The sequence below is a fragment of the Megalops cyprinoides genome, chromosome 1, assembly GCF_013368585.1.
Source record: "Megalops cyprinoides isolate fMegCyp1 chromosome 1, fMegCyp1.pri, whole genome shotgun sequence".
Taxonomy (NCBI): Eukaryota; Metazoa; Chordata; class Actinopteri; order Elopiformes; family Megalopidae; genus Megalops; species Megalops cyprinoides.
The window spans coordinates 67,764,970-67,785,806 of record NC_050583.1 but is presented as its reverse complement, the minus strand read 5'-3'; the positions used below and the strand labels follow the sequence as shown (position 1 = coordinate 67,785,806).

The 20,837-nt window shown below is 37.5% G+C and overlaps 1 protein-coding gene across 2 annotated transcripts in view; it reads right to left on the bottom strand.

Annotated features, from left to right (window-relative positions):
* Nucleotides 1-17,299: 17,299 nt before the first annotated feature.
* LOC118776446 (potassium voltage-gated channel subfamily H member 1) overlaps nt 17,300-20,837 on the bottom strand; it is an 86,668-nt gene continuing 83,130 nt past the window's right edge. For both annotated transcript variants that reach the window (XM_036526807.1, XM_036526815.1), the window contains one exon: nt 17,300-18,337. In XM_036526807.1, the coding sequence (XP_036382700.1) occupies nt 17,486-18,337 (852 nt within the window). In that variant the 3' untranslated portion in view covers nt 17,300-17,485. The remainder of the gene's footprint in view (nt 18,338-20,837) is intronic.

The following is a 20,837-nucleotide window of genomic DNA, read 5'->3' as shown; positions in this document are numbered from 1 at the left end:
AAAAACAGATAAGGGAGTCTCATGTCAGTATTCATATATAATTTGATGTGTGTGTGTGTGTGTGTGTGTGTGTGTGTGTGTATCTATCGATTGATCCGTCTGTCTGTCATATAGATAGATAATATATAATGCAGTATGGTTAGAAAATATATTTGTTTCATACAGTATAGAATTATATTGAATTAACTTTCCACTAATTTATCAGACTTTCCTAGCAAGTGTTACAACTAACCCTCTGTCTGTTACAATTAATCCCACCTATGGGGTAAGTTGTAACATTGCACTTCCCATTATTTTCGGTGGAATTGTACATGAACAGTAGGTGTTAGAAACAAAGTTCAAGTGTTCGTTTGTAGCAGAGATGTATATGTTGCTTGTATAAAAACATTATTATTCCAACTTAAATATTTTTAAAATTATTTTGCAAAAACCAAAATGTGTTAGGTTGTGCCCTGCGCTCCCCTATATTAGCATATGTATGGATACATACCAGGACTTCATTGAAATAACATAACATAACATAAAATGTGCCTTAAACAGGAAACACACATTAGCATGTATTAATTAAGATATATTAATTATCAGTCGCATTATATTATACCAGCATGGTAATATCAGTCGCATATCAGTCGCATTATATTATACCAGCATGGTAATAAACGATACAGAAACATCCTCAAAGAATTCACAAGGCTATGGCTGGGGACCAGATAGTGCTCCTTTTAGCACATAGTATGACATGGTGCAATAATATCTGTCTGGAAGTTGTCCTGCGGAACCCCTTCTCAAAACAAAGCAGATGACAAAATTGGTTCCTGGGACAATATACAGTACAAATCTTGCAAAGCTGTACAGAGAGCAGGGGAGATGTAGAAATGTAATCTAGTCTACTTAATCTTGGGGAAACAAGATGGACCAAAGCAAGGAAACACATCTTTCAAACTGGGAACAGTTCAAGAAGAAAAGAGCCACAGGAAAGACAAAAGTCAATTCATAGACAACCTAGACAGGCAGACACAGAAACAAATCAGCATGACAGGAAAAAGAGTCATAGATAAAGAGGGTTAATGCTAAAAAAAAAAAAAAAAAACAATGGACATGCTGATAGCAATAATGGAAATGTCATTAAATTACCGAAGAACTGCAACCTAACGGCATGCAGAAAGTTCTGCAAAAAGATGCACCATGTTACTAGTGCCAGGTAATTATGCTTGACTGATTCAGGCCATAGACAAGCAGTTGAGAGAGCAACAGGCTGCCTAGAAGAAAGAACCTGCATAGAATACATAGTTACCCTACGCATGATAGCAGACCATTCATAGGAGGAGAACATATTCCTCCACCTCATGTTCCCATCAGTTTCATGACAAGAAGACAGCCCAACTAGCAATAACATTAGCTGAGATAGGTCACACTATCAAGAAAGACAAAGAGCAGGTAATCTCTCTGCTTTCAGGCACTCTGCAATTCTTCAGGCACCTGAGGTTTGCTTGCATAATAACAGTGGAGTATCCACAGTTAGCTAATGACATAGCCCAACCCTGACTGAGTCAATTGTAAATCCAGCCCTGTAAATAGATCTACTGTTTACTTTTTAACAATGTAACATTAAACCATTATAGCACTGCAGGTTTACAGGAATAATGGAAATAAGAGAGGAAATATACAAATATCTTTATATCATTTTTATTTCCCCATCCTGAGAATCAAAGAGATGTAAAACCTAGTAATGCTTGGAAATACTCATGGTGAAGCTAGCATGTAGCATGGCTACGTCGGTTTCAATACACTTTTAAAGGGTGGTTTATCCTAGGTTTTGCTTCTAGGTGGTTATCAATTTACAATTTTGTGTTAATTCTATAAACTGAATTAGTGAGTGAATTAAATTGGCAACAATTAATTGGTACTGTCCAATGAAATGTAGTTTAACGATAACAAATTCATTTGATATGCTCCTACATCCACTCATTTGAAAAAATAAAGTGCTAATGTTAATGTATCAAGACTAGTGTAGTGAAAGGTGAAATTATTGACATATTTTAAAAAATGAAACTGCAATCACTTTAACTAAGAAGTCAGTATAACCACAAAGTGGTTGTGGTCAGCTATGCATTCAACTGGGTAATGATTGTTTTTCTTCTCATGGCAAGTTGAATACAGTAGCTGCTGTAAAGAATAAATGGTGTAAATGAACAAAATAATACAATCATGACAAAAAGTTCAGGATAAATCACTTGCAGATATATAGCAGAGACCCACATGTATTCAAGGTGTCATTTGTGTGCACATGGTCTATCTGTTTTCAGTTTCTTTAAAATTTGTCCTTCAGTCACAACCATGGTCAAGTGTACTATGCTTATTCCTATTCAAATTGAAAGAAGGATAACAGATAATGTATGTAAGGGATGGCTCTATGGATATTACACCAGTGTCATTAGTCTTCCCTGACCTTCACTAGACTTTAATGCCATTGTTAGTTTTTTTTTTTGATGAGGAGGATACATGTTCCATAAATAATATGCTTTAACATTCTGAATTATATTCATTGTATAATGAATGCAAGTTTAACGAGAGCCCAAAATGGGTGCAGAATGTATTTCATATAAGTTCCAGTGTCTTCCTGGAACAACGTTAACAACATTGCACAGCTCCAGGCTGGAACAATAGCGATAATGACAAAAAATAGCTAATGATTGTTCCTCATCATGCATTAATCATATTCTGTGTGGACATGTACTGTCACTGAGACTGACTGGATTTCATGACTCACTGTAGGGTGCAAGTATTTCACTGTGCAGCCCCTTGTGTGTGACTGTAATTTCATTATCCTGATGAGAACAAAGGAATGGCAGACTGATGCGCAGACAAACACAGGTTGTTCCGTGGATCATTTCTGAATCAGTGCTTGCTTCCTATCTGAATTAAGAGCTTGAAAAAGGAAAGAAACAACAAGAGTAGGAAAGGCAACGTGGGCTACAAAATATTGTATAATTACACTAAATGAACAAGGGCCCAAATGTTATGGACATGTGTGGTTTCTGATCATTTATGTGAATATGAGATATTGTATATATATATATGATGATAATATAATATAATGAGAATATTAAAAATTGCTGTAAAGTTTTGGTATGGATACTGCTATGCCACATAATACATTTGGGGCAAAGTAAAGTGATACTGTACATCATTTCCGCAAAGACAAACAAATGATTTTTTTCCTCATGCCAACATATTGTATATCAAATAATCTAGGTAGGTTGCATGTGTATGGTCCAAAAGTATGATCCCTTTTTAGCTCATGCTACCAACCTCACCCCAAATGCTGCATCTGTCACATATTGTGTTTCTGTTCAACAGATTATTTTACATTTACATTTATTTATTTGGCAGACGCTTTTATCCAAAGCGACTTACATAGGTTACAGTTCTTTACAATGTTATCCATTTATACAGCTGGATATTTACTGAGGCAACTGTGGGTTAAGTACCTTGCCCAAGGGTACAGCAGCAGTGTCCCAGCGGGGATCGAACCGGCAACCTTTCGGTTACGAGTCCTGCTCCTTAACCACTATGCTACACTGCCGCCATTTCTATATTTCTAATGACGGCATCCTGTTGCATCAGGCGCTGGCCTTTGACAGCATTAGACGCAACAGAAAGCTGAGGATGGTACACAAAGGGGACAGTCATAGGTGCACAACAATCCTATAACTGATGTATACATTTTTATGTTGGCATTTTTTATAATTGTGGTATTAACATTACATTTAACACAAGCCATTCACCCAGGAGTATTACATTACTTATTCAACCCATACCACCTTGATGATGATAACAACCAAAATAAACATGTTAATAAATGAAAATTGATTACCAATTTTGAAAATAAAAATGTAAAATAGCTTTGGCAGCTCCATTGTATGCTTGCAAAATTCACTTCATCACATCGCGACACAAAATCACTATCCAGAACTTTCTCTGCCTTTGTCCACCGATGGTGGAATGACATTCCACACTTCATCCATTCTGCCGAATCCCTCACTATTTTTAAGAAAAATCTGAAGACACAGCTGATCACCAGAATCACTACCACCTTAAGCAATTTCTTGTCCTAAACTCTGCCAACTAGCTTGTACCTTGTCTAGCCAACTATTGAAACTTGGTCATGCAGCACTTCTAATATTGTGACTCCATGTATGGCCTTTGCTTGTGTTGTACTCTGCCTCACTTGTAAGTCGCTTTGGATAAAAGCATCTGCCAAATGAATAAATGTAAATGTCCATCCAGTTCAAACAGGACTGCCTTTCTGCCACTCTGCGTGTATCCGTGGACAAACCTTAGAGTGTGCTTTTCTCTTCAGCAATAACACCATGCAAAGAAAGAAGGCAAACAAATATTGAGTGTCACAAGTCCCCACAGAACCGTGTAGTTCTTAGCAGACAGTCAAGTAAATGCCCCACTCCAACTGATAAAAAGGAAGGTCCGTTAATGAATGACTCAGCAATACGTTTCTCCAAATTTGATAGAGTACAACCAGTGCTGCGTATTCAGCTGTAATAAATGACAAAGTCCCTCCTGACTCTTTAAATAGAGAAGTGAAGTCTCTTAGATTTTATGTTGCAAGGTCACTATGACTGATCCAAGAGGCTTCTTAGAAAGATATCAGATACTTTTGCCTTTAAATTGACTTGTCCCAATGTTTTTAAAACTTTTTGTTCTCAAATCGTTTGCCCTCCATTTGCATAATGAACTGCATGGAAGGGGCAGGGGCATAGGAGACTGTAATAATTGAATGAATGAATATTTTTTAACTCTGTGTAGATCATTAAAGGGCATCAATGCAATGGTGTCAGTGTGGAGAAGTTTAATTCATTTATATAATTCAATTCAAGATCTTGCTCATAATGCAGGGATAATTATATTTACCCCCAGTCTCTGTCAAAATATGCCCAAATAAATGTTTTTTCAATCAACATTTTTCCATTAATTAATTTTTGATGAAATATGAACTAGCCAAACTATGTTTGTGAAGAAAATAAAATATCACCTACATTTTAATCGTGAGACAAAACTGAGTGCAAATTGTGATTGAAACCAGTGATATGTTCCTGGACTAACTCCCAGACAACCATGACCTGTTGTAAACTGGGTAAGATATATATAGCAGTATGTCACTGTACTGGGTCACCTATTTAGCCTAAATAACAGCCCCAGTTCTTTCCCTCCAGGTTATAACTTACCCTGACCGTCTGGTTTGCTGGTATATAGAATCTGTCATCCTGGAACATGGCCCCCTTACTGACACAGAAAAGTAGTGGAAGAATGGCTAGGCCTATAACTCTGTTAACTTTCTCCAGTTATGTCTCACATTTGTTGAAGAATAAATGTGTCCTACATACTAATTCTGCTGATTCTGTTGATTGCAAAGAACAATGCTTGTACTGCTGTATTCATAGTACATTTTTAAAAATAACTGCTGTGAAAAATATCTTGACTGAGGTTCATCCAAGGTTTCTTTCTTATTGCTTAGGTACTGGGATACATTATTTTTGCATTCGTATTCTCTATATAGTTTCTATAGTCTATATAGTTGATGAAGATTTTTCAGCTGTAGGGCATGCACATTCTTCTGAAAGCTACGTTCAACTTACTCATTTAATGTTCTTGAGCTGAAGATCAGCAAGCAAATCACGATTTATAAAGGAGCAGTCTACTTCATAATTTGGACTTGTTCCAGTTCTGCTTTTAGAGGTAGCACTGCACATGGTTAAATGTGTGCTCTGGATTGTCCCGAACAAGTTTTAAGGTGTGAGTTGAATTTTACACAGCCACACATAATGGTCAGTTAATGGCATCGGTTTAAGACATTTTTCTTGGCATACACTATTTAAACTCAGAGATGTTGTTGTGTTTCAGTGGAAATGACATGGCGGTATGGTTAAAATAATGCTGAAGTACTGTAGTACCTATGGTGAGTAAAAATAGTTCAAGGTCCAAAAAAGGCAAAGCATAACGGAGCTTTGGGAGTAAAATCAAAACGTGCAACACTTACAATGAACTGTGGTGTCTCAATGGTTGAAGTTGCAGACAATAGACCGCCCACAATGCCATTAAACCAAAAAGGCTGCAGTATGAAAAGCAGCCAGTTTATGACCAAATTTGCACAACACACACATTGCACATCTTATCCTTTTCTGAGGGATGACAGTTGCTGAGGTCTAGTTTCCTGGTATCCTTCCTAAATGAGTGTCTACAAATCTGATTCACAATGTCAGGCTCTGAGACAGATGTCTGGGAGCTAATAAGCTTGAAGCATCTGTACACACTCTCCCTCTTCATCAAATGGCACCCTTCCAGATCCCATGTGTCATTCAGCTGTTGGCTACCTGATACTGCTGCCCGCTGTATCACAGTAAGAGCTCAGACGCTACTTACGGCTGTATCACCATGTGTTTTACTCCCTATAATGAATTGCTAAAACAAAATGAAGAGGAACGTGGCAGCACTGACGATGTTTATTCATTAATCCTCTAAAATTTGGCCCGATTACCGATGCTGAATTGAACTTGAATGTGGGCATGATGATGTGCTCTGTATGTTCTCTGTCATACACATGGTACACACACACAAGGCTAAATGTAACCGCGTACATCTGCTTCATTGAGCTTGCTCAAAATAAGATTGGGGGCTTAGATACAAAGCATGTCATATTTTTTAGCATTGACTGACAACCACATTACTGGGTTTTCTGCAATTTGGAAAGAGTGTAAAGCTGCTCTTGTTCGTGTTCTGGCAAAACTTCATCTGAGTTGTTGGGTTATTTTGTGAGACATTGTCTGCATTCACGTGATTACTTTTGCACACGTTGCAGTATTCCATTTATATCTGATGAAGGCTATATATATATACACATATACATACACACACACACAAAGAGATTAAAGGTGTTTAGAGATCATTTAGGATGTACCTCAGTCATGTTCGATTCCTCATGTTAAAGTAACCCTATCTGTAAGGGCACCTTCCAACTCATCTGACCAAAGCTTTTAGCGCAACGAAGCGCTCCTCTCCTGCCTTTTAGTCAAAAGTATATTTGGTTCGAATGAGTAGATCATTATCATTATCCATTTTCTTCATATAAAGGCGCTACCTTTGCAAACTCGTTCTCATCCAGCTACCAAAACACAGATGTTGATTGGTCAGGCAAGTAACATGCCACCAGTATTAGAGGAAAAGGGGAAGAACCCGAGGTGTCTCGCTGTTGTTATTCTAATGAAATGATGGCATTTCAGTCAGTTCCTGTCTTCTCTGGCTGCATAAAACCTCTGTGTCTTTTCATCTTGGCAATGCCAGCAACCCGTTCAAGTCAGTGATGTAAAAGCCTGGCTCCGAGAACTTGCTTTGGCAGCTTTGGAAGACAGGAGTCAGTTCTGGATATAAATAACAGCAGTGTGTGCTACCTGCACTGACTGCTTATCACCCGCTCCTCTGCGAAAGGTGGTCATGAGTCTGCTGGCACAAGAGAGGTGATGGATGTGTCAGGCAGTCCGCCACTCTGGGACTCCAGTTCCCATTTAATATTCTTCAGCAAGGGAAAGAAATATGTGAGCTCCGAACTTTCACCATTGACAGGACCCCATTTGTCAGTATCTTCCCGATTTTCACTGAAATAAAGTATGTTGAAATGTATGGATTGGCATTATATCACACCAAAGGTCACACTCCTCTGTGAAACTCTAAACAACTGGCTCAAAATACAAGGAAGTTGTATAGCTATGTAATGTGCTTGAGATCTCAGATCTAATCACATAATGGTGTATTGTATTCTACTTTTAATAGGAGCAAGTTGTTTGACAATTTCGACTGAAGGAGATCAACAGAGAGTTGGCCTCAGTTACAAAAGAATGAAGAAAAAAAAAATAGAGCTGTTTATATTCTCGTAATGATCCCTTCCACCATGGACTGGCCTTCTATCTGAATTTCCGTCAGAAAAAGTAGCCTTTAGTGAGCACAATTACATGTGACAACATCGACCTGTAACGTATTACAGTAATTAGAACTATCACTAATAAAGGTACAGCTTTATTTTATATTCTGTTATTTATGCACTAGTATCTCAAGGGATATATTAAAGGTATAAAATTGTAGAAAAGCCATCCATTAACTGACATTATGATAAATTATGTCTACATTTGACAAACTTGGAGCGTAAGGAAGGAATGCAGTGTCATAGTGCAACAGCACCAGTTACACTGTAGAAGGTGTACACTAGTGCAACACGCATTGTCTCACTTGCAAGGTTATTTTACATCAAAAACAACCTCCTGATCTTGTGCCATATGTACACCAAAGCAGATTGTCCTTACATGAGCATAAACTTGAAAGGGCTGTATTCAAAAAATAGAATAACTGAATTGGTCTTACCTCAATTGTCAGCATCTTTTTTTTTCCTGTTAAAAATCAGTTGTGATACCCCTTAACTAACATAAATCATGAACACCTAGACAATATTTAGAGGTTTTGCCTTTTCAGTACTTCACTACCTTGTGCTAAAGATGGATTTCAGGCCCAGTAACCTTTAAAATGAATCTCAGGCCCAGTAACCTAACCAATAATCATTCTACACTGTGGTCTGATCCTGTTTTCCAGAGCAATCCATTGAGCAAATGACCTGCTGTGTATGAAAAACCTGCCTATTCAGCAAAGGTTTTAAATAGTTTCAAAGCAGCAGTTAGCAGCTGTCGGTGTCTTAGATTGTGTTGCAAATGTTTAGGATAACCATGTTTAAACTAAAACCATTTAGGTTTAAATTTGCACCAAGAATGGACTCTGCAATGCACCAGGGCTAGTGTAGTTTTTAACACGCACTAGTAATATATTCGCTAAGCAGAAATCACTTCAACACATATTACCTGGACAGTGAGATAAGAAGTCACTGTCCCTTACTTATTACAAAACATTTACACTGAAACCGGATCATTCTGTGAAGGCTTTGCATTTTGGATGTGCTTTGAAAGATGACTGAACTGTACACAGACACAGCCAAGCACAATTGATTCTGCAGCACATTATTAGTAATCTGATTCCAGTGGAGCAGGGAAAGGAGCACTCAAATGACAATTGAACCAGTATTTCAAACCACAGAAACCTGTATCTGAAAATAACTCCTGCATGAGAATGTGGCTGTCAGCACAATCCTTGTGGATAACCCTCACATTGTCCTTCTGCTGCTCTACTATACTCCCCTGTCAAGCAATTGGGAAATGGAAAATGTGTAAACCCATCTGCTGTGGGGGTGTCAGATGAAAAATGCCCCAATCCACAGTTACACAGTAAGTGGCCAAACTGACATGGAGCTTGCAGACATTATCTGACTTATTAGTTTAAGAACTCAAAGGATAAGCGTGGTGATTCATGGCTTTTCTGTGATGGCTAGAGCTACTGACTTTTTGTAGTTCCACTATTAAAGTCACCTTCAACCCAAGCAGAAAAGATATGTATCGACCGCAGACTGAACCAGCATGCTTCTCACTGAATCCGGACTTTGATTCTGATGTTTGTAAGGGTTGCAGCGAAGCGTGACACCATGGCCACGTGTGTCAGGATGACCTTCCAAGTGCACAGCACTGCTGTGGCCCTTGGGGCCCCTTGTCTATATTGACAGCAGAAGAAGAGTCTTATATTGTTGTCAGTGAAACAGCATATAAAATGTATTTGGATTTTGAGACATATTTTACAGGAGTATATGGTAATGTCATTGGCATGGAAAATTGTATTTCTTTAGTTTCCAGGCCAATTGAAATGGTTGAAAATTTACTGGACTTGAAAAATTTAATTGTTACATATTTCATTGCCATTCAGGTCTTCATATCTACACAGCGTGAAAAGGGTTCTCTGTCCTCCTGAATATACAATAATTGTATGTAGATCAAATCATTTTATGCCACTGATACTGTATATGCCAATATCCAATAACAGTAAAGAAGCAAAAGGTGTATTGAGTCACTCATAGAGTAGAGAGTGCAACATGCAAATGCTTCTATTTCAATGTTTCAGATGGGAAGTTAAGCCCATAGTTAAAACATACAGTACAGTGTACTTGTATTCTGAAATTAAAGAGGTGCTGAAACAAAGGTGCCAAAGATTTGCATATTAAACTCACCCTAGTGGGTTTGATATTGTGAGTGTTAACCATTGGATGGTCTCCATGAAGCTAAATCCATTTTTTGACAACAATTTTGAGGCTTTTGTCTTTAAGTTGCTGAATGATTGATGCATTGTAATAATAATAATTATAATAATAATTATAATAATAATAATAATAAGAAGAAGAAGAAGAAGAAGAAGCAGAAGAAGAATAAGAAGAAGAAGAGAAGTTATTGAACACCTACTTTCATTTTTAGGTTTTCTGTTTAGTTGTTTGTATATGTCTTTTTTCAGGAAGTGAATACATTGCATTTCACTGTAGATATCAATAGTTTGAATCTGATGAATTAAGAACAACAAATCACAAAGATTATGTGAGATGCTATGTGTTTAAAATAATGATTTGTAAATTTGTCTGAGACTTAAGTATGTTTCCTACTCAGTGTAACTCCTCACTGTTTACATCCTGCTTACAAAATCATAATTGATAACAAGGCAATGTTACCCTCTCAAACTAATTGTGTGAGAAATTTTTTACCACTAACTTCACCTAAATTGTTACCACTGAAGAAAGAAATATAGTATTTAAATGCAGTATATGATAAATTTGAAAACCGGACTGGGTTTGGGGAGCTATTTTTCTTTGTCATGTGTCAAAACAAAAAATACATTTTCTTCTTTCATGCATACATTTACAATTTATATTGTACAGTGTATATAAAAATTATAAAAATTATTATGAAAGTGTCAAGAATTGACTTATTTTCATAAGCATGCAGGATTTATTGACATCTATTAATAAATACACTGGTGGAATATTATAACACATACTATAATATGGAATATTATAACACATCTTTCTTGTCACTGTGGGGACAAGTCTGGCTCTTTCTTGCTGTTCAGCCAGACACTGATTCTCATAGCACAGTTCAATCAGTTATTAACTGTCTTAAATTGATATTAAAACCAAATTATTTTGCACTTTGACCAAATCACAGGCTTTAATTCATTAAGCCTAAGAATAACAATCAATATGGTTACCGGTTTAATCCCCGCTGGGACACTGCTGCTGTACCCTTGGGCAAGGTACGTAACCCACAGTTGCCTCAGTAAATATCCAGCTGTATAAATGGATAACATTGTAAAGAACTGTAACCTATGTAAGTCGCTTTGGATAAAAGCGTCTGCCAAATGAATAAATGTAAATGTAAATGTAAATATGGACTGATTCTGTAATATATTATGACATTCACTTTTACTGTATTAAGCCAATCCATACATAGTGTAGCACAGGAATAACTTAATTATCACATAATTGAGCATTACAAATTGCTATAGATGCATCCATTTCCAGGAACTTAGAGCCTGCCAGGGAACTGTGTAGCTCTTGGCAAAGATATTCAAATCTGTCAGCAAAGTATTCATGGTTTAGATATTTCCCAAATGGATGCTGCTCACACTGTTTAAGCCAGTCTAGTGAATTGATTTATAAACACACTATAATTTGTGTTTGTTCACACTTTTTTCCCACTGCACTGCAATAAATGTCCTCACTGCAATAAATGTCCTCACTGGTCTGGCAAGTACATAGATTGTGCCACTCGAGATTAGCAAGCATGTGTTTGTAAGTGTTGGTGTGTGTGGCATGGTATTGTTTTGACTTACCCACCCCCCAATCTTATACCCCCCCTTCCCTTTGGCCCCCACCCCAACACTTTCAGAGGATTTCAGATCTTATTGAAATCAATATTTGAATTTGAATTTATCATTGAAAACATCATTACATGGATGCTAAGATTTTGCTATTTCTGTATCTTAGCCTGGCATGGAGCATAAATTTAAATTGTAAGCTGAACAGTTTTAGGAACACATGTAAAGTGCATACATTATAACATCATTTCAAATATATATGCATAGTTCATGCATTAATATAAACTTATGTATTTTTCAAATATACAACCATCTTCTATTTATAACCAATCATTGTTTTTGCAGGTGATCATGGCCATTTTCACTGTTTTTTACACCTGTGACTGTGGATACAAACTGGGCAAACCTTCACATATGGAATTTTGTATGAACAGACATTTTTCTCAGTCTGTACGCATATTTATCAATGTAACATAAGGCTGACAAGGCCTGGCTTGCAACTAGCAGTTGTTTAAGTGGCGAAGGACATTGGTCTCTGCTAAAAAACCTCCCTCCAGGAAGGGTGCACTACCTTACAGTAGTTGTACTGCCATTGTATAGCCACAGAGGCTTCCTATTGTCACTTTTATGTGGCCTGAATACTTAAACTGTAGAGCAGTACAATAATAGATTCACTCAGATTTCAAATCTCATTTTGTCTAAAGTTGGTCATCTCTGTTCACCAAAACAGGATGCACTGATTTCTTTGTTTTTACTTTTTGACATGTTTTTCCTCACAAGCATATGTGAAATATGTCTAATATTTTAATATCTTTTTATCTAAATATGTAACATTTCTCATATTGCTAATATTTGGTTTTGATGGTTTTTAAATAACTCACATACTTTTGGCTAAATCCAGTATAAATTGATTCCAGTCAAGAGGCATAACTGGAAGGTTGTCAGTTCAATTGAATTATTATTTATTGTTTACTCTTTTTATTCTCATTTATTATTATTAATTTATATTAACTAAATTTAAAGCCACCATGGATTCCTGCTAGGAAGATGTATATGTAGATTAAATCTGAACAAATCCAGACATTCATAGGTATAAAACAGTTTATTATAAATATTTAACATTCCTTTACAAATACTCTCATTTGTGCTTACAGTAGTTACAGTTCTCAGTACAGGAAATGTATGAATACAATTACATGTGCATAAATCAAATAATGTTCTTAAATATATTTTGTTCATATTTTACACTCTCTCTTTATATGGCATTCCAAAACACCACTTACAGTAGCTGGCAGCTTTCATCAATGTCCACAAAAATAGTTTCAGTTAATATATCTACCATCTTCATGCTCATTTGCAGTACATGTATTAAAAGTGCAACAAAAAGCAAAGTGAACATTATTGTATTAGTTTATGTTATATGCGAAGCAGACAGACACACTCGGGGTGCTCATGCAGAAAAGATATACGCATTTGAAGCCTCAGTTTGACTTCAGCTGGCTTTTTATGTGTACCTGCATTTACTAGATGATGCAGTACATGGAGATTCAATAAGCAATGAAATAAATATTCATATTTTCTCCACTTTTTACTTGATTATTTTGTTTTTTGTTGTTTTGCACAGAATTTGGTGTAGTGAGCAAAAATATTGGTGCATCAAAGTTAAGGACAAAGGACATTGTGGTTTGATTGAGCAGATACCACCTTATATTCATCAGCAGTGGTTTAAACTAAATGACAAACTGATCAGTTCCCAGGTGTTCAGTTTCATCCTTGTACATTTGTGTATTGGGTAAGTATTTGTTTTGGTAATATTATTCCCTTCCCATCCTAAGCACTTGGATTACAAAAGAAACAACCCCCACATTCTTTTTATTTTTCTAACAGGGTTCACTTCAAGAGTGAAGCAAAATGAAAGACTCTGCTACCTTATAATACAACTTCCAATACTGCAGAGCAGTAACTATTCATACAGGCTTCCATCAGCAGTGTGTTTCTATAATCCCACTGACAGAAAAGTTCACTATTTCAAGCTGTGTAGCCAGTGTGAGTGCTCTGATTGATTTATGACTGTATTTTCCTCATTCCACAACCCACACAGCATGTGTGGTTTACACTGTTGTGGAAAAAATGAAAAATATAGCATACAATATGGCATATGTGATTTCTGTGTGATATATTCCTTCATGAGTATTCATTTAAAACTTTGAAAAGATATTTGACTGGACAATTGCTTAGCTGCCATGCACTGAAAAACACTCCAAACATCAATTTGTCATAGACCCTCCCCTTTAGATGAGACAGATAAAAATACTAAAATGTGGAGGTCTTTGAAAATTGAATTTAGACTATTTAAATTAAATCCTAGATGAAAGGAGTGTTTACTTCATTCAAACCAATAAATTTTTGCTATCAGCAAACACGCGCACTTTTGAAAGGTTGAGCTCACTTTGGTATAGCAGTTTTCCATCCTGTTATTGCATAAATATGAAATGATGGAAATAAAGACAATCATCACATCAGTATAATACACATAAATAGTTTCTGAAAATGGTTACAAATCATATCAGTGCCCTGGGGTGATTGCTGGAAAAATGTGTAAAATTTGCTCAAAATCTGCCCCCTGAAACACAGTACATCTCATACATTCCATATCCACCTTGTTTACATTACATATATAAAATATATATTACATTAAATGCCCCCATTAAGTACCTCTAATCTATATGTTAAGACTGAGTTGCCATTTCGGTGAAGCAAAACCAGTTAATGCATCCATTAAATGAGTCCTCTAATCACACTGATATCAAAAATAATTTGTTTTTATTTGCTTCTCAGGTAATCATGCTATTTCTTTTGGGTCCAAGGAATTTTCACAGTTATAAAGTACACAAAGAAATAGACTTCCACTGGCTAATGGAATCTATCAATGGATAGCCTTTCATAATTTTGACAGACAAACTGTCTGTGTTTAAATGCGCTAAAAACATGCAAAACTTCATGTTCTCTGTTCTAAAGTGCTTGGGGTATCTTTACAATCAATGCCAGCATCATACCTTCCTACAGCAGACAGAGTCCAAATGGATGTCAACTCAGAGACTGTCAATGGTCCTAGCTAATCAATTTTGGAAACGATGTAATATTTCAGTGCATATTTAATGACTGGGGATTTTGCCATCAACACCTCTGTGCAATCAGTGATCAACAGTACTTGAGACTGTATTTGAATTAATTGTAATTTAACATTTTAGTAGTGGCTCTCACATTTTAATAAAAGCTGAAACAATATTTTTGTGGGTGTGGGTGCCATCTGTTATGTTTTACTGTGTTTTATATATAATTCCATTCTTATGTTATCTCAACAGTTTGGTAAAATAATGAAAAATGACTAACTGCTGTTTGATTTGTTCTAACAAGACCTTTTGTACAGTCCTGTCACAAGCAACAGGATGGAAAAATGAGTGGTTCTGTGTGTTAGGTAATATATCACTAAAGTTTAGAGTTTCATTCTCCAGCCATGTACTACTATAAGTCACACTGATACACAGCAGCATTTAAAAACCAACATGGAAACAATGGCAGTGAAAAAATAGAGAAGAAAACAATAAAAAAGACATAAAATGGATGTTGGAGAATGAAGGCAGGAAATTAGTTTGACAGACTTAAGCTCTGATATCCTGACATTGATGGACCCTTGATATTGATGTGTCAGAAATGTAAACAGTGTGCTGAACTTTGAGGCTAAGGATTCTACAGGCCTACAGTTCAGACACTTAATGAAAATGTAAGAATAAAGAAAGAAACAAAAAACAAGAATCAAGGCAATGGTGAAAATAGACAGTATGGGGGTGATTCATAACACTCAACATTATTTTTTGTTTCACAATGATAGAGGCTGACTGTCCCAATGGGCTTTTATCTGTTTCATAAACATTGCTAACCAGATGATAACAAGGTCAAAACCAGCCATTTTTTCCATTTGCATATCATCAAGGTGAGTCATAAAACAAATATCTAATGGTAAAAATACCACCTAATCAGCTGTGGTGATAGGCACATCAAGTATTTAATGTAATGTTGGCACCAAAGATATAGTTGTGCCTTTTAACAGCAGTGTGTTCTCACATAAGTCTCCATTCTTACCTAGCACATTTTTAGCTTAGTGTCTTTTACCTGTAATTCATGTAGTTCTGTGCTATTGTTCTTGTATCTCCCGTGATATGCCTATAATGTGACAAGACTTGTCAGTGTTTCTGGATACAAGCATCTGCCAAATGAATAGACAGATAAATAAATTATTAATAGCAGAAACATCATCAACAACAACAAAACATGCATCATATTGCTATGCTAGAGGGTTGTTTCAGCAACCACTGGGACTGCACACTGGAGCGAGTCAATCATCTATTTCACAATATACATGTTGCAGTTCACCACTGCAATGGTAAGGACAGTAAACCAACAGGTGGAATTCCCTACATCAGAAGAGGCACTGAAACAAAAACTTCCAATATTTTTTCACAATAGCTACATTTTATTCCTCCAGCAAAAAATTTTGGCTTTCTTTGATGCCCCTTACCTATAGTCAATGCTATTGTTTAAACACCACATTGACAGCCACAACATCATGTATGTCAACATTTAATTTACATGTTACATTGTAATTGCATGTTAGCTTCTTCTCAGTTTACCTTAAACTACAATGATACAAACAGCCTAGTACTTTTACAGTAATAAGACTGACTTCACTTTCACAGTTTGGCAGCTGATATTGTTATGTTAATTTAATGGGTCAATGAGCCGTCACTGGCCATTTTTACAAATAACTCCCCTTTAGCTGAAATGCATTGTAGTACTATTTGCAATGAGGCTGCTTTAGACATTATCAAATTATGTATTGGAAGACCCAGTTACAGAACAAATGAATTACTGGAACACGAGTGGTCCCTTTGAAACAATGTAATGTTCATGCCATTTTGAAATTTTCAGTTCATGTTTAATTCAAGGTTTAAAGACAGCCTAAAAAAATAAGGTCTTATGGTAAGGTTTAATGCTATGGCATTAGTTACTCTCTGTGGTAGTCACAGAGCAACAAATGCAGAGACTCTGTCTGGATTACAAAAATGTGGAAATTGATGAAAATTTACTCGGGGTGGGGGAATCTCATCTGATGACAATGTTTGTACACAACAAAAACCAGAAATCACAGAGACAACATAGCCAGATGTCTGCTCATTGTTTTCCCATTAACAAGAATGGTCCTGAGCACAAACTCTTGGTTCAGACTCCTAGATTCTGAAGAACAAAAAGTCGACCACTCCCAGCTTTTTTGATGCCAATTAAAACTAATTTAAATTAAGCAGGAAAGCAATAAATAAATAAACATAATGTAAATTTAGCCTGCATAAACACTGAAATTGGTTGGTAAGGTACTGTAGAAATTGCCCAAATGGCTAAATTGTTGATGAATAAAAATATAACTCTTCTCTTTCAATTTTAAAGTTTACAAAAGAATAATTCTGGAATGCTATACAGTTTGCTGTATGTACAAAGACAATGAAGCTGTAATCCAGTCTACTCCCAGATATAGCCATTGTTTCTGGAGGTGCCACCTGAGCAAAGGTTTCATTCCCTCCTGCTGAAGCAAGAACTTGAGGACCAGGGGACACAGTCTCATCTATGGACACTATGAGAAAATGTCCTCTTTGTCTGATTCTGGGGAGGGAGGCCGTGATATCTCGGAGAGCGGCTGGGGGGAGTATGGTGACTTCCTCGACTTGAGTATCCTCAGCATCTCAGCCAGCTGGCCCTCCAGGGCAGCCATGCGGCTGTTGAGGGCATTGATGTCCTCCTTGAGTTCGTGCTTGAGCTCCAGGAAGGAGGCCTGGATGGTGTGCTCAGGGATTGGGTAGAAGGCATGCCTGAGCTCCGGCTGCACGGGGCTCCGGTCCTGCGGACTGCGCACCTCCCCCGCGTTGTCCAACCGCAGGTCACTTTTGGTGATGCCACTGTCACAAGAATCCGTCTTCTTCAGAGACGTCTCCTCATGGACCTTAGTTCTCTCTGGCAGTGTCTCCATGGATTCGGCCTTGGAGACCTTGTTCCAGTTTTCTCCCTTCCCCACTGACTCCTTTAACCTGCCCCATCCTTTGCCCTTGGTGGGCTCAGTGGACTTGCTGCCCCCAGAGGAGGAAGCAGGAGGAGCCTGAAGCTTGGCATGGCCGGAGGCTCTGGAGGTTGAGGCAGCGGCTGAGATGGACGAGATGGGGGTGGCGGGGCTCTCGGTCACTGTGACGATGCTGGTGGTGGCAATGGCATCATGGACCCTGGTCTGCTCCATGCGGACTATGCCCCTCTCCACGTCATGCTCATCCTGGTTGGCCCGTTCTGCGGCCAGACGGGCCTCCTTCTGCTGCCGAAACCTCTGGAAGAGGCGGCGCACGGGGTGGTCAGGGGGCAAGTTCAGGGGCGCCTCATTCTTCCGCCGGAGACGCTCCTCCTCCTCACGCTTCACGTCACTGATCTTCCGGAACACGATCTGAAACACAACAGCATCCGGGCTTTACCTTTCAAATGCGTCATAACTGTGAGTAGAATTGTGTTTGGAACATGATGTCATGAATTGGGTGCTGTGTTGTGGTGGTCTACTACTGTCATGGGAGCATCATACAAGGAGATAAGGTGTGGTACATGTCACGTTTTTATAGAAAACATAGATCACACCACTGAAATATAACCTTTGCATCCCTTTGAATTCTGTGCAGTTCAAATTTCCAGAATTCTAAAGAACATTAATACATTCATTAATGCATTCATACATTAATAATTGATTAGTTTTGCATACCAGCAAGACAGGGGGCATTCAGAGGATGAGCTTACATCACCTCAAATGTTAGAAACTGCAGAGAAATGTTAAATGTTTAATAACACATTTAAAATCATCATTCTGAAAAAATTAAAGATTTCCCTGAATGCTTCACATAACAAAAATCAATTCTGAGTTACACGATGTCCACAGAGACTGATCAGTGATGATCCACAAATCATTTGCTGGCCACAAGCTCCCAAATTGACCCAACTATCAAAACTGACGAAAATGAAAACACATACTGGAGATAATAATTAGGGGTGACAACCTCCATGCTTGCTGCCGGGAACTGAGAGACCTGATAGACCCGATAGAACTGATAGAACTGATAAACAGTGTTATTTTCCTCAAATCTAAAGGTCTCACTATATGTGGAAAACATATTTATTTATATATTCATTCATTAATTTATTTTGGGTGATAGAATTTAACAATTTCTTTGCCCTCAAGCAAGGTAAAGCAGGGCCACAGGCTGTATCCAGCTCTTTAATGTTTTGTCATATGAATAAAAGAGCACAATAATGACCTGGACAAACTGTGTCTCTAGAACTCTGCTGCATCTAAACCCATGCAGGAATTGCCCTCTGCTCGCGTATCTACAGTTTAAATTTTTTCTGACCCTTTCACTTAATTTAAAAAAATGGAAAAAGACAACGTTATTAAATTTATTAAACCCTGTGCATAAAAATTGTGTGTTCACAACGGGGCCAATTTAGATTTGAGCAATATAAAAACATTCAGATATGGGCCGCTAAAGCTTCTATGTGGGAGATGAATTTGATGCAGAATGTGCCCTAAATGAAGATGTGTTGCTCAAAACGGGGGTGTATTTCATTATTTCCCAAGATGTGGGTATTCTGACATCACACTTAAATCTTTTTTCTCTCTGCAGTGCTTCTGTGCATGAAAAGGTCAAATAAATTGTGTGCCACAGTGGATATTGTGTGCAACAATAACACTGTTGGTATTTAGTCCAGTGAAAATAAGCATAGAAAAGTTTGTATTTGACTGTATACTGAATTTCACCCTTCTACAACAGTATATTAGGCAGATATGGTTACAGCAGTACTTTTCTTTGGCTTGGAGTCCAATGAGGGGATCACACCTGTTCATGCACTGAGGTGGCCTGTGCAAACATCATAAACAGAAGAGATGCTATGAACAGCTGAGGCAGAAAGGAAGTGGTGAGTGGGATTTTTATAGCAGTGGACAGGACAGGTTTGTCTAGGTTTGATTAATTGCAAAGGGATTGCCTGGAAATTCTCCTAATGAGTCTTTGTTTGTAACTTCATTCATTGCACTATAACACTGTCATTTGAAAGAGGAAACAGGCATGATGGACGTTTATTTGACAACATTCTCTATGGTTCAAAATAGTAGCTCCAGACAATGCACAGTATGGTGAAATGGCTGATACAGAATAATCGAACAGTGTCTCTGACCACAATGCCAGCTGGATACCTGGCTAGCTAGAAGTTTTGAGAGTAAAATATTACAACTCCTTCTCTGTGGCAATGAAAAAGGCAGCAGGCACCTGACAGACACCCTTCAACAAATCCATAAATGGATCCCCAGGCCTAATATAGATGGTACCGGATTGACAAACAGTATATGCAGTGCTTTTGGCTGGCCAAAATCGTAATTTATGATGCCACCTCTTTTCTGAAGACCTGGAAACCACATACAGCGGCATTGCAATCCCTGTTATGATGAAAATAACCAGTGGTCCTGCAATGTACTTGTTCCAGCAACAGTCAAGGTGTGTTGTGAAATCTCACAACCATAAGTCCTTGTCCATAAAAGCAGCGGTAATATATTATGTAGGTAGTACTTTAACCAGCAACACTTTTCTACGTGTGTCTGTTGTCTTGTTATGCTGTAGATATGATTTACTCCATGCACTACAAGCATTTACATGTTTGTACTTCTCCATGATATGGTCTTATAACACCATAGCTGTGAAGAGAAAAAAACTGTTGAAGCCAGCAAATGACACGAACAATCCACAATTGCTTGATCTCCTGAGGTCAGAATGCACATTTGCGAAATTCTAATGAGGAATCACTTTGATTATGCAAACCTCCATCCTAATACCATTCTTTGAGTCTCAGCTGTGAATTGATATTCTAATCTTTTAGTCTCTTTCCAAGCTAATGAATGACATGTGGTT